The 13,279-nt window shown below is 44.8% G+C and overlaps 1 protein-coding gene across 1 annotated transcript; it reads left to right on the top strand.

The window, feature by feature from the left end:
* The first annotated feature begins 2,516 nt into the window (after nucleotides 1-2,516).
* SLC16A5 (solute carrier family 16 member 5) lies at nucleotides 2,517-9,717 on the top strand. The gene is made up of 4 exons (XM_062505985.1): nucleotides 2,517-2,736; nucleotides 5,888-6,031; nucleotides 7,014-7,880; nucleotides 9,476-9,717. The coding sequence occupies exons 1-4, from the start codon at nucleotides 2,517-2,519 to the stop codon at nucleotides 9,715-9,717; spliced, it is 1,473 nt and encodes a 490-aa protein (XP_062361969.1).
* The last annotated feature ends 3,562 nt before the right edge of the window (nucleotides 9,718-13,279 follow it).

Below are 13,279 nucleotides of genomic sequence, written 5' to 3'. Positions count from 1 at the left end.
TCCCTGCAGAGGTGCCACCAGCTCCAAGCTCTTACTGAAGAATATAAATATCATTATTTGCATAACATAAACCTGAATTTGTCAAATATAAACCTCTTCCTTTGAGGGGAGCTACATAAATGACCCAGGGGCCTGTGTCTCTTGGCATAAAGGGCTCCCTGTCCTTGCAGGGAGCAGCCAGGAGCCCTCATGCCAGCAGCTGTTTGTCCCCCATTGGAGCTGAAGGAAACTGAGGCACAGAAAAAGAAGGCAAAGTCACTGAGTGAGCACTCCTGGTCTACTGCTTAAACAACAGCTACCAGGACTGCTCCACAACAGCTAGAGAAATCCAAGGTTTGAATGCTGATGTCTTGGGGGTCACTGGAAGAAGAAACAACATTCAGGCATGAACAGGAGAGGATTAAGTTATCAGAGCAGACAGTGACTGCCAGAGAGTGGCTGGAGAGAAAGACTGAAACAAGCAGTTGTTCCCTGTGTCCCATCCAGGGCACTCATGTGTCCTCAGGAGCTCCACAGGCTGGTAGAGAGAAGCACCTTTGCACTGTTCACCTCCCAACAAAAGCATACTGTTTGCAGGAAGCACCCAGGTGTGGCTATCGCTCTGAACTCCAACCCTGTTCCCAGCCCTACTAATATGGGATGGTCACGTGCGTGTGAAAATTTGCCTGTGTTTCACAGGTGTCCCTGTCACGTCCGCTGCTTAACACCAAGAGCAGGTGGCCTGAGAACATCAAGCCCATAGGAGCAGGACAACACACACCAGCCCTCCACCTTCACACCGTCCATCCTAACTGGGTACCCTGGAAGGGTTAATCCGAGGGTTTGCGCCGCTGCTGTTGCTCGGTGTGGCACAGCCGGCTAAGCCAGAGCTGGAAAAATCTTGTTTCTTTACCTTTATGCAGGCAGGAGGCAGCGAGGAGGTCGTGTGGCACCTGGCAGCACATCCCCAGGGTCCAGGCAGCGACTGTGCAGGTCGGGCTGCCCAGGGGAAAAGGTGTCCTGCAGCCAGGGGCAGAAGGTGGACGAAAGCCATGGGGTCTGAAGCCCAACTGGAGAATCCTTCCCCGTAAGCAGGCGCCCAGGGAGATGTGAGGGGAGCCAGGAATCTGCTGGACAAACACAAAAGTTGAACAGGGCAGCTGGGAACAGAGAAGAGCTGTGCTTCTGCCTTTTTTCACAGGTTTGCTGTTGCCGGGGAGAGGTTTTAGGCTGTCATCCAGCTAATTCACACTACAGAGACAAGCCCTTGAATTAGTTGCATTATCTGCGCCCAGCTAAAGTGGACAAAAGATTAAAGTGTGCTGAGCACCACCACCGTGATTTGCATCTCAGAGCCCCTTCCCACGGGCCCCCTTTACTCCCAGCCTTTTTTTTTTTTTTCGTTTTCTGGCTGTGAGCCAGCCAGCATAAGAGCCCTGTTTACAGAAATGATGCCTAGGTTAATATTGCAAAAGACTTCATCAAAGCCTGTAGTCGCCAGGGAAGCAGAAGGGTCTGACCATGGGCCATGAGCTGACCGGGCTGCGCACACAGGGAATGAGCCGCAGCCACGCGGCGCCGCCCTTCGTTTCACAAATCCTGGTCTCAGCCTGAGGTACGAAACTAACTTTCTGCCACCATGGCATATTTGAAATAATAAGCAAAATCAAACCATTATTCATCTCTAAAGCTGCACATAAAACCTAAATGCAGCTGTTGTTTTAGGGAAAAAGCACTATCTGAGTGCTAAGTAAATATTGCGCTGTGCAGTGACCTTATGGGCACTTTTTCTGAGCTCATCCAGCTGTCAGAGATTATTATTTTATGCATGTTTATTCATGTGGTGAGGATGGGGAATGCTATTGCTATACGTTCTATGCTGTCAGTCTCAGAGAAATCCAAACTGGGATCTCTCAGAAGCAGCTCTAGATCTAGAGAGGTAAAGCAAAAGCCTATCTACCATCAGCGGATTCTAATCTTAATTGATGGCTTTTAAAATGTTTTTTCAGCACTAGCACTTTGCAGGAAGGTGCAGTTTTCCTGAAAGGTGCACACTGAGCTCTGCTGTGACAAGCAACCTTTATAGGTTTCTATTTTACTTGGCATTTGCACTTTTTCTTCCTTGGCACGGGGACTGAGTGACCTTAACAATTGCCAGCAAGGGGACTCCATATGATGAAAGCAGGTGAAAGGGAAAATAAGGGCGGAACTAGGTAAAGCCAATTCATACCTCAGAGGAGGTGTGGTCCTGTCCTCTACCTGGCTGTGGTCACAGTCTTGTGAAATATAAAAGGAGAAGGCAGTGATTTCTTAAGCAATCTGGTGCCAGGATCATGTAGCGAGAAGGAAGGGAGGTGCTGGAAGAAATGCAGAGCAAAAAGTCAAGAGTGTCAGCTGGGAAAGGTGTGGGACACACCGGTGCTCTGAGCCTCAGGAACACCATCAACTGTTCCCTGAAGGCCTTTGCTGGGCTGAGGGTTGCATGGTAGCTGCACTCCCTTCCCCAGCAGGCTGGCTTTGAGGAGAACGGAGCTGTCATGTCCCAAGGAGAAGCAGCAGGACGTGGCTCTGCCAAGCCCCAGGACCAGGGATGGGCATGGATGGTCCTGCTGGCTGCAGTGGTGCTGCAGGGGCTGACCCTGGGCTTCCCCTGCTGCATTGGTGTCTTCTTCACGGACCTCCAGCATGAGTTCCAGGCCAGCAACAGCCAGACATCGTGGTTCCCATCCATCATGGTGGCCGTGCTGCATGGAGGGGGTGAGTGATTGCAGGGAATGGCCTCTTCCACCTCCTGCCCTTGTGCTGCTAGTGGAGGGATGTAATGAGGATACTTTAAGCATTTCATTAAGGCGGGGGGTGGAAGGGACTGGGAGGTCCAAGTGGAGTGGTTGTTGGGCAGTACACAGCATCTCCAAGCTATTTGGATCCCACAGCCCAAATCTAAATGTCCATAGATTCCATGCTCCCTTTTGTCACTCTCAGAGTCAACCAAGACCCTTGCTCAAAGAAGGCAAATCCCTTTTTCAGCCCAGTTTTTCCAGATCAGCAAGAACATAGTTATTTCTCAAAGAAGCTCTTTAAGTAAGTGCTGGAGCTCTGGTGCTTTCTTGGTTCATCTTGTCCACAAGAGCACATCTCCTTCCAAGTGCCACGTGACAGCTGTGTTCTTTGTGGCTGAAGAGGTGCCAAAAGCTGAGCTCCTCAGAGCTGCCAGCTGAGGCAAAGCCTTAAAAGCAGCTCCTTGGGTGGTGGCACGGAGCGCACACCTAGGCAGGCATCAGGGTGGACGTGGGCAGGGCTGGATCAGTGCAGAACGTGGGTCAGGCAGCACCCTCCAGCTGCAGAAGTGGAAGGAGCATTGTGCTTGGTGGATAGTAGAGTGAATCACTGGTTTTCTCCTGAAATAAAATATGGCAGCAGCACAGGGCAGTGGTCCCAGATTCCACACACAGATGTGGGGATTCTTTCCTCTTTCTGCAGAGAGAAAACCAAATCCCCAGCAGCTCAAGGACTTCCTGTCTGTGCTTTGTGACCCATATAATCCCTGTGCTTATTTGATAAACAGACAACCTGAACCCTACCAGGCAACAGGAGGAAAGTTCCCAGTGTTTGTTGCCCATGTGTCTGAGCTTCTCCCTGAGTTCATTCCTGCTCCCTTCCAATGCTGGTGAAAGTTGATACTACATTATACAGGAAAAAAAAAAATCCCAGAGCCCTGAGTCATGCTGATGAGAAGGCTATGGCAGGTTCAGTCTATCCCGGGCAGGATATGGCAGTCATCTGCATGGAATTGAGAGTTTGCACCTTAGCAGAAACAGCTAGGTCCAGAATATCAAGGTGCAGATTGAAAGAGATGTTGAGGGTAGTGACAAGGGGTGGAAGCACCACTAAGAGTCAGCAGAACTAGAGCAGTATCCTCAGGGCTTGGAATCTGGAAGCTGTTGGGCATTCCCCATCCTGCTTTCCAGCCCCTGTGACCTGATGGCTTTGGGAAATGGTCTCAGAAGCAGCTTGGTCCCAGCATGTCCAGGAAGGACAATTCTAGCAGTATCCACAGGAATGTCAGTTATCCTAACATCTTTAATGAAGCAATTGTGTAGGAGGCTAGAAAAGGTAACACAAAGGCAGCCAATACATAGATCCAAAAGTTATAATTTAGATAAGGAAATAATAGCCTTGTGTTGATATTCACAATAGAATTTGTCAGGGCACAGCCAGAGTTGTACTTTGCTTGCCAGTTATGTCTCTATTGCAGGAGTTGTCTAGAGGGTGTTAGAGCACAGGAGGGCTTGTTCATGTCCCCCAGTAGCACAAGACAGCAGTAACAAAAAACAGAAGGAAAAAAACAAAATAAACAGAGACCAAAGGCCCCCTCTCAGGCCAAGCACATGTGGCTTTTGCTGCAACATCTGACCTCCTTTGGAGGGGGGCCAGGCTTTACTTGGTTCAGGTTCTCCAGTTACATCCATCATTTCAGCACTTAAATCTTTCCCAAAATTGTGTGCTTCTGTCACCAGTATCTCTTGGTGGTGCCACTCTCTTTTCTTCATTTTTATTCTTTTTAATTCAGAGGAATTAAAGGGAGAAAAAATTATTAGTTACAAAAATTGGAAGAAGAATGGAAATGGGCAGCTTGTTCTCAGAGCAGCCAGTACTGGGAGAGGGTTCCATGCAGGAGAGCTATGGAAGGAAATGGGGAAGGGCACAGGGCAAACAGTAGCTCATAACTTGGCCAAACATATCCCATTATCAGTGCTACGTTCCTAGGTAAAAGCCATTAACGATTATTTTGTTATAAGATCATTTGAGAGACCTCAGGGTCCTACAGCTGTCTCCAAAAGGGGATTTCAGACCCTTACAGGTTCCTGCTCCTAGATATCCACACACACGGAACACTCTGCACTAACTCATACAAATGCAGCACTTTTGTTGGTATTATTCTTGCAAAAGAAAGTACAAAAGCCCCAGGCAAGTGAGAAATAACATTTGAAACCCAGACAACAAGTAACCAGGAACTAATCATGAAAAACCCTTATGGTTTTTAGAGCCAATCTCATTGTTTTGTAGTGTTCAATTTATGCCTTCTTGGGCTAGTTAAACAGCTAGTTAATCCTTAATGTCTTCAGCAGGAGGACAAATAATCCAGTCACATTTGCTGGACACTTTTTCAAAGGCCAGTGAAGTCTGAGGCAAAAATCTCCCAAGCAGATCAAAATACAGACAGCTGCACTCCTAATTTTTATAATGTTCCACTGTTCACTTGGCTGTGTGGATTTTATTTCAAACCAGATGTTGATTTAGGTCACAAAATCACAAAATGCCACAGGTTATATTCCCCACACTGACTGACTCCTAATTCTGCAGCTTACAGTCATTTTGCATTTGCTTCTATAGCCATAAATATTCAGAACTGGGAAAAAAAAGTTAATAAAACCTGGAAAACCTTGGGGATCCTCGAGGGAACAGAAAAAGGAACTCTACCCTCATATCCTCTTCTGCCAGAGCATGCAGAGAGAAGCACCTTCCCACTGGTGGGTTGCAGGTGTGAACTAATTTTTCTCTGCCCCAAAATGAAGGATGTTAAGTGTCATTAACAAACAAGTAATTTATCATAACCTCAGGAAATTCACCAGAAATCCATTTCCAAGGATTTTAATGTAAATCAATCACATCCTACTTGATGGTCAAAATCCCAGCAGAGCACAGATTTTCCCTCAGCCAACAAGCTGACCAAGCACTTGGTAGGATCACGGAATGTCTTTTCTCTTCCTGTCTCCCCCACTACATTAAGCTGCTGGGACAGTCCTCAGGGTCTCTAGACTACATCATTTGATAATTGCAGCAATCCAGCAGGTACAAAATACTTCTTTCCTCCCTAACATCTTCCCTTTTAATTCTCTACTTCCAGGGCCCCTCTGCAGCATCCTGGTGAAGCGGTTTGGCTGCAGGTTTGTGGTGATGCTGGGTGGGCTGCTCAGCGGGCTGGGAATGGTGTCCAGCTCCTTCTGCAAGTCCATCAGCCAGCTGTACCTCACAGCTGGCCTCATCACTGGTACGTACTGGAGAGCAGGGAAACTCAGCTGCTGTGCTGGAGACGGGAAATGGGAGAGCTCTGACTAGCTGGTCACATTTTCCCACTCATCTGTGAAATAGGAGAACTCAACAGCCTCCCAGCACAGCAGAAATCCTACAGCCACTAGACTTGGCCTTCACACCCCTTTAGCACACACCTCACCCACTCAAGCTCGCTGGAAAGTGTTTCTCTCTGGAAATAGCTACAGGTCTCCAGAGGGTAAAGTGGAAGAAAAGGATATCTGTTCTTTTTAGTAGCTTCTCAGTCTTTTGTCTTTCAAGAAGGGAGGGGTTTTTGTTGTTTTTTTTCAGTCTTGGAACATCATGTGTTGGGATAATGTGCTTCCCAGGTTCCCTGGGCTTGTATTTTACCACTCCCAAACTGGGGAAGAATGGAGACATCTTTTTCTAACAAAAGACCTGTTGGTTTTGAACAGAAGTAACAGATGGGAACTTTTCCTTTCCAAATATTTCTCCTATGTAACTGACGTTCAACTCTTGGTTTTGAATAACACAGAGAAATTAATTCCTTGCTCTGGAACCAATACTGCTGGATCTTGCAAGTTAAGCAGTGGCCACTGCATAGTGAGAAAAACAAGCAATTCCCTAAGCCCTGATGAAAGCATCAGGAAAACAGCACTGCTTGTTGCATTTCATATAAAATCCAAATTTTTAATGAACAATTCCATAACAACTTCAGGAATTAGAGTGTGTCCCAGAAAAATCTCTGTTTAGATCAGTACCTTTACTATACCAAAGAACACAGATAGTTTAATTTATACACATCCTTCTTCATCCCTGGTATGGGGTTTCCGAGTACTAATCAATTCCTGGGGGCTGTGTGGCCTGGCAGGTCAGAAAATGCTTCAGTGGCAGATGATGTCATCTGTGGGTACACCCTGAATCTGGGTTCTTTTCACCCTTTAAGACAATTAAAAAGGACCACTTATTGTCACCTTTAGGTCTGGGATCATGTTTCAGCTTCCAGGCAGGAGTGACTGTGCTGGGCTACTACTTTGTGCGGTGGCGAACACTGGCCAATGCCGTGGCCTCCACCGGTGTCTCCCTCGGTTTCACGCTGTGGCCGCTGCTGTCTCAATACCTGCTGGACAAGATGGGTTGGAGAAACACCTTCCTCATCTTTGGAGGAATACTACTGAACTGCTGTGTTTGTGGAGCCATTATGAGACCCATTCAGCTGGCATCAGGGTCGCTTCTAGAGTCTGCCAAGCCCGAAGGGGAAGCAGGGAGCAGAGCAGAAGAGGCACAGCTGTCCAACGGAGCATCTCCTCAGCACCCCACACTCCAGCAGCACACCAGAAGGACAAAATGCTTCCAGATGCTGCAGAAGTATCTGGCTTTTGACATCTTCTGTCAAAACAAAGGTTACCAGATTTACACTATTGGAGTGACCTGGATGATGATGGGGTTTGCCTTACCCCATGTCTACCTTGTGCCTTATGCCATCCACAATGGGGTGGAGGAACGCAAGGCAGCCCTCCTCATCTCCATCATCGGGCTCATCAACATCTTCATCCGCCCTGTCACAGGGCTGCTCTCAGGACACAGAGTCTTCACAGGGAGACGCATCTACTTGTTCAGCCTGGCCACGCTCCTGTGTGGGCTCAGCAATTTCATCTGTGTCATTTCAGCTGAGTTCAGCGTGCTCATCCTCTACTGTGTCATCCTCAGCATAGCCATGAGCGGTGTCGGGGCGCTCACCTTCCAGGTGCTCATGGATGTGGTAGAGATGGACAGGTTCTCCAGTGCTCTAGGGCTCTTCACCATCCTAGAGAGCATCACCCTCCTCATCGGGCCTCCGCTCACAGGTGAGAGAGGTTATGAAAGGTAGCTGGGGGAAAGGTGGTGGTTTGGAAACAGGTGACAAGTGTTTGGGAGCATCAAGGAAAGGAATTACGGAGTTTTCAGACCCATGGTGCAGATGAGTTATGCAAAGGGAGCAGGATAAAAGGTAGGGTCAGAGAGGAATTATCAGTCTCTTCTAACAGCTGGAAAGTAATTTCTGCAGCTGCATCAAGAACACACTGAAAAAATGACTCACTTGGTAAGTGATCTGATATATATGGGAGCAATGACAGTTTTTTTCCAGTGCAAGAAGCTGACAGGAATTGCTAAGAACTTTGTCACCATTTTGCCAATTTGCATTGTTTTATCCATGAAGTCTCAAGGAACGGTGAACAACCCATTAAACAAATTATTTGTTTCAAAATTATAACCAGTCCTACATTATTTAAAAGCTCCATAGTAAAAGCTTTTGTTAATTCTCCTTTTCAAGTTCTGGAGCGTATTAATTTTTCTCTGGAGACAAGAAAGGAGCTAGTTATGACTCTCAGTCCAATAAATTATTCACAGTTCACTCCAAATGCCACTAAGTGACCTGTCCAAGACACACCTGCTCCTGCAGTACAGCAGTAAATTCAAAAGACTAACAAACAACAAATGTCAATCTGAGTATGTCAGCCTATGTTCAGGCTTTAGTTCTCATCTCCAGACAATGAATTGTGGCTACTCAGCAGGAAAATGATGCTTGGTTCAATATTGTGACGGTAACATGCGGTGTATTTCATGGTACTCCCTGGCATTAGTGTGTCAGTTACTTTTCTCAAAGAGAAGAAAAGGTCCTTTCTTGGTCATCTCTGTCAGGAGCAGCAGATGGGTAAAACAAAACACAGTAAAAGCAGCTCCATTTCTGTCTGCATTTGTAAAATCTGCTACAGAAAAGTACACTATGGAAAGAAACATCACCAATCCTGACTGAAAAATACAAGAATATAAACATTATTCCAGTATTTCTACATTGTTAAACAGCCTATGGAAGGTATCACATATTAGGCCTGAGTATCACTTTTCTACCTCTAGTATTAGTGTTAAATTACTCCCTTGATATCTCAGATTTCTAAATGGTTTATATTGAGGTCACGTAATGTTAGTCATAATCTTGCTGTGCTGTGAATTTCCTTATCCCTCATTACACAGGATTAGAGACATAGTCAGTTTAGAGACCTTACTATGTAAATTTTCTGAGCTATTTCTCTATCTAGTTGTTCTATTTTCTGCCCTAGGATGTAATAGGGTCACACAATCCAAAAGCCACTGAGTGGCAGTGGCACAAGGGTTCTCTGCTGAGCAAACAAAATAAAGCAGCAGGTTAGGGAAAAATTACAATTTCCCTTCTTTCCTGATTTCTTTGTGTATTAAGAAATACTTTCTACAGAAGTATCACCTGACTTGTGACTACAAATAAAAAACTGAACAACTACTAGAATCCAGAGAAGAGAACTCATCAGAGAATGCTTGTCTTTTTTATATGGCAGTTTGCTGAATGATTCAGGTTTAACATTCAAGTAATTGTATGCCTTAAGTGTGCTTCTTCTCTTTGCCTAAGCTGTGACTTCTATTTCAGGTCTCCTGGTAGACATAACCAGTGATTTCCATTACGTCTTCTACAACTCCAGCTTCTTCCTGATATCTGCTGCATTATTTATGGGGCTCAGCTTCTGTGCTCTGGAAAAAAAAAACAAATTGAGAGAGTCTTCCAAAGCATGTTTGGACAATCCCTCCAGATATCAATACAGTGAAACGTCAACAGAGCCAAAGGCCGAAAGTCAGTCCCCTCCAGCAGTTCAGTACATCACAAGCATATGAAAATAAAGGGGGGAAAAGAGCAACACCATGAAGTGGTCTGCACAAAGCAATACATGGCCCAACGCTGATGACAGATGAGAAAAGAACAGTCTGCTTTCCACAGCTGTCAACTACCTTGTGCACTTCCACTCCACAGGGCCTTGTCAGACTCCAAGACAGTGATCCAGACCACGGGCCCAGCCTAGAACCCAGCACCAGCCAAGGAGACGAAGCATAAAGAGATCTGAGCTTTCCTAAAACAAACCAAGGGATAAGAGCCATGGGACCCAGTGCCAGGAGACAAAAGCTGAGACAACTGGGTTAAGTCACCACCTTTTAGAAGTCACTGGAATTTCACAAGCACGTTCCAGTTGGAAGTGCTGGATAACATGTATTAATGGGTAGCTCTTCACAAAGAGGTATTTTTGCCTCATCTGAATATGCAATTTTGGTGCACAGGCTTCCTATTTGCTTCCCATATTGGGGGTGGCAAGACAAACACTTTCCACAGGAAGTGTGTTATTATTTTCCACATCTCTAAATATTATAGAAAAGCAGCTACATGGGTTGATAGAGCTCCGACAAGTTTCTAGCAAGATCAACTATTTTCTCCTATGAAGCATATACAGGTGTTCGTCATGCCAAGGCCAGTTTCAAAGCATCAAAATTCAACTCCAGAGCCTCAAAAAAAAGAAAAAGAAAAAAAAAAGGGAAAAAAAACCAAACAACCCACCAAGCCTTGAAGTGCCAGCTTTGTATAACTACTGATATCTCAAGTGCTGTTGAATATATCATAAAAGAGGGTGCATGGCTCATGTAAGCACACTTCAGTGTTAACTGGAACCCATTTGGGGCAGGGAGGGTGATATCAGATCTAAGAATAAGGATATGCATCCCTTTATAGGGCAAAATTCAAAGCAACTGCAGTTCCTCTTTGTGGAGACCAGTTCAGCTCTTTAGTCTTAGAGTTTTGAACCTAATTACACTAGCATTCTCATTATAGAGAACTTTATACAAACATAACTTATATCTCTTATAAGCACAAGCAGAACTTACAAAGAAATCTTTAAGGAAAGCATACTGAGAAAAGCCAGTGTTGCTGACTTTCTGTCCATATAGCCTTGACTGTAAGTGGCTTTCTCTGCCACATTCCCAGGATTTAGGGAATGTTCAGATGCTAGGATGCTCAGACAATTGCTGCAGAAGCCTCACCAGCAACTCAAGGTGCAAACTGTACATATTCTGAATCACCCCTGATCCGACACATGTGGATAACAGCTCATGAAGCACACAGATAAAGATAATCCAAAACACCAGAACAATCAAAAAGATGGAAGCACAAAATGGGAGTGAAAGGAAGAAGTGACAACCTTCAATGGAACTTCAGTGCCTGTCTAAGAACTGTTATATCAAACCCATCTGCAGTGCTTATCTGGAGAACTGTCCTATCAGATTCCTAGTGACAAACCCACAGCTTTCATTAGAGCTCCACAAATAAAACAAACAAACCAATAAAAAAAACACCTCTGGATGAAACCACTGAAAAACTGACTCCAAGGTCTTCAGAGATTATGATGGCTTCACAGGTGGCTTTTACACAGAAGGAGCATCAGCCCTTCAGAAGGGTTCCTGCTCTCACAGCTCAGTATCTTCTCCAATACCACCCTGGGATTATGGACCCAGGAGGACTTGCATTTCCTCATCAAATCTATAATTAAATAAAATTATTAGTGAGAGATATATACATCTAATCTCTCAGTACATGTGTTTATTAACTTATGTAATGCTTACATGGTCCATAACTATGAAGTAAACAGGGACTGGTGCTTCTCATCTTACCAAAACAGATTGCTATACATTCCTAGGAAAATGAGGGGGCTTTCTCTCTCACAAAAAAGCAATAAAAAGGGATTAAGTCCCAAATCTCTTTTAGCTATTGCAAATAAACAGCTAAGAAGCTGATCAGATTGCCATTTTCTCTGTGTGTAATACTTAATTTTTAAATTCTGTTTGACTTTATACATTCCCTTTTTGTTTTCTTATGGAAATATGAGGTTATGTGGCTCCCACTGCTATAAATGTCCTGGGCAAAAGAGGAAAGATACGGTGTAAGCTACCATCCACCAAAATTTCTCACAGGAAAAAAAAAGATTGGGTGAAGGAGCAATGGAAGGCACCTCCTGCATGGAGCCAATTGATCCACCTGTAATACTTTTGCCCTGGCTGCTTCATAAAAAAGGAAATGTTCAGGGCAAAACCAAAAAATCTTCACCAACTGAAGGTGACACAGAGATCAGCTCCTCCTACGCCAAGGCAAAGATACCAGTTTTGATCATTTCTTGACTGTGCACAGATAATTTAGGGTGGAAGGCAAGAAGAGTGCTTTACAGAAGTGCTTTTTGATTCTCCCAGATTCATCACTGGGGTCACTGGGACTTATTCGCAGGCACAAAGAGAGGTTTCTGGGAAGAAAAACAACCAATTCACAAACTTGTTATTTTGACATTTTTCAACTTGCTGACTGAAACCTTTCTAATAGAACTCAAGCCTGAAAACTGGGTTGTCCACCCTGGTTACTTTCCACAGACTCTTTAAAAGCAATCCACAACCCACAGGTTTGAAGCAAATCCTCAGCAGGCAAGAAGTAACATTTTATGCTGTGTTTCCACAGGTGAAAAAGACGTCTGAGTTCCCATAACAGAGAAAACAACCCCTGTCCTCTTCTTTCCATGGATCTCCTCTGCCATGTGTGTTTCCAACCTGAAATCCAAGCTGCCCTGAGCAGGAGCCTGGCAAAGGATAACAGGAGGGACTTGAGCATGCTACAGAGTAAAAAATATTCTCCCTCAGATTCTACAGGTGCAACAACACTCAGTCCCTAGGAATCTTGGGGACCAGAAGGAAAAGAAAGCAATAAAAATTCCCCTCATTAGTTTAACGTCAGCCCTTTACACAAGGCAACCACAGCTCCACTGAAGCAGTATCTTTAACATGCGCAGACAGTGAAATAGCCCTGGCTTTAATTTGGGATAAACACTAATAACTCAGCCAGGTTACAAATCCCTGAGAAACAGCAGAGCCACAAAAATTGACCAGAATCAAATGTCCCTTGCTCCTCTTGCCCTTCCCCTGCTCCCTTTATCATTGAAGATATTCTGACCACTGCAAGATAAACATTTGGGCAAGAAGCACCTTTCCTCACTGAAATGAAACATTTCACTGGGAAATTCACACTGAAATATTGCAAGACCATGATCCTTAAAAGTCTAAGATTCTCTGCCAGGGTAATACTTGGGAAAGTTTAATATTAATATTATTTATTTATATTTAATAGCAATAAACCCCAAATAAAGGTTACAGCAATCTTGCACACTAAGACACCTCTGAAGTGTAAAATCACTTAATTTATGAGCTTGGCTTGCTGTTTGCAGACATGGCTAGTAGCTATAAGAAAAGAAACCACTACTAGAAATTAAAATTTCCTGAATTCTGGCTTTGGTGTGCTATGGAAGTCAGTATAGCCCCTGGACCTGCGATTTCCCTGGTTCTGGAAACTGCTCTGGCAAACAGCAAGTGCTTGGAG

The sequence above is a fragment of the Cinclus cinclus genome, chromosome 20 (genome assembly GCF_963662255.1).
Source record: "Cinclus cinclus chromosome 20, bCinCin1.1, whole genome shotgun sequence".
In the NCBI taxonomy this organism is placed as follows: domain Eukaryota; kingdom Metazoa; phylum Chordata; class Aves; order Passeriformes; family Cinclidae; genus Cinclus; species Cinclus cinclus.
This window is presented reverse-complemented; position numbering and strand designations above follow the sequence as displayed.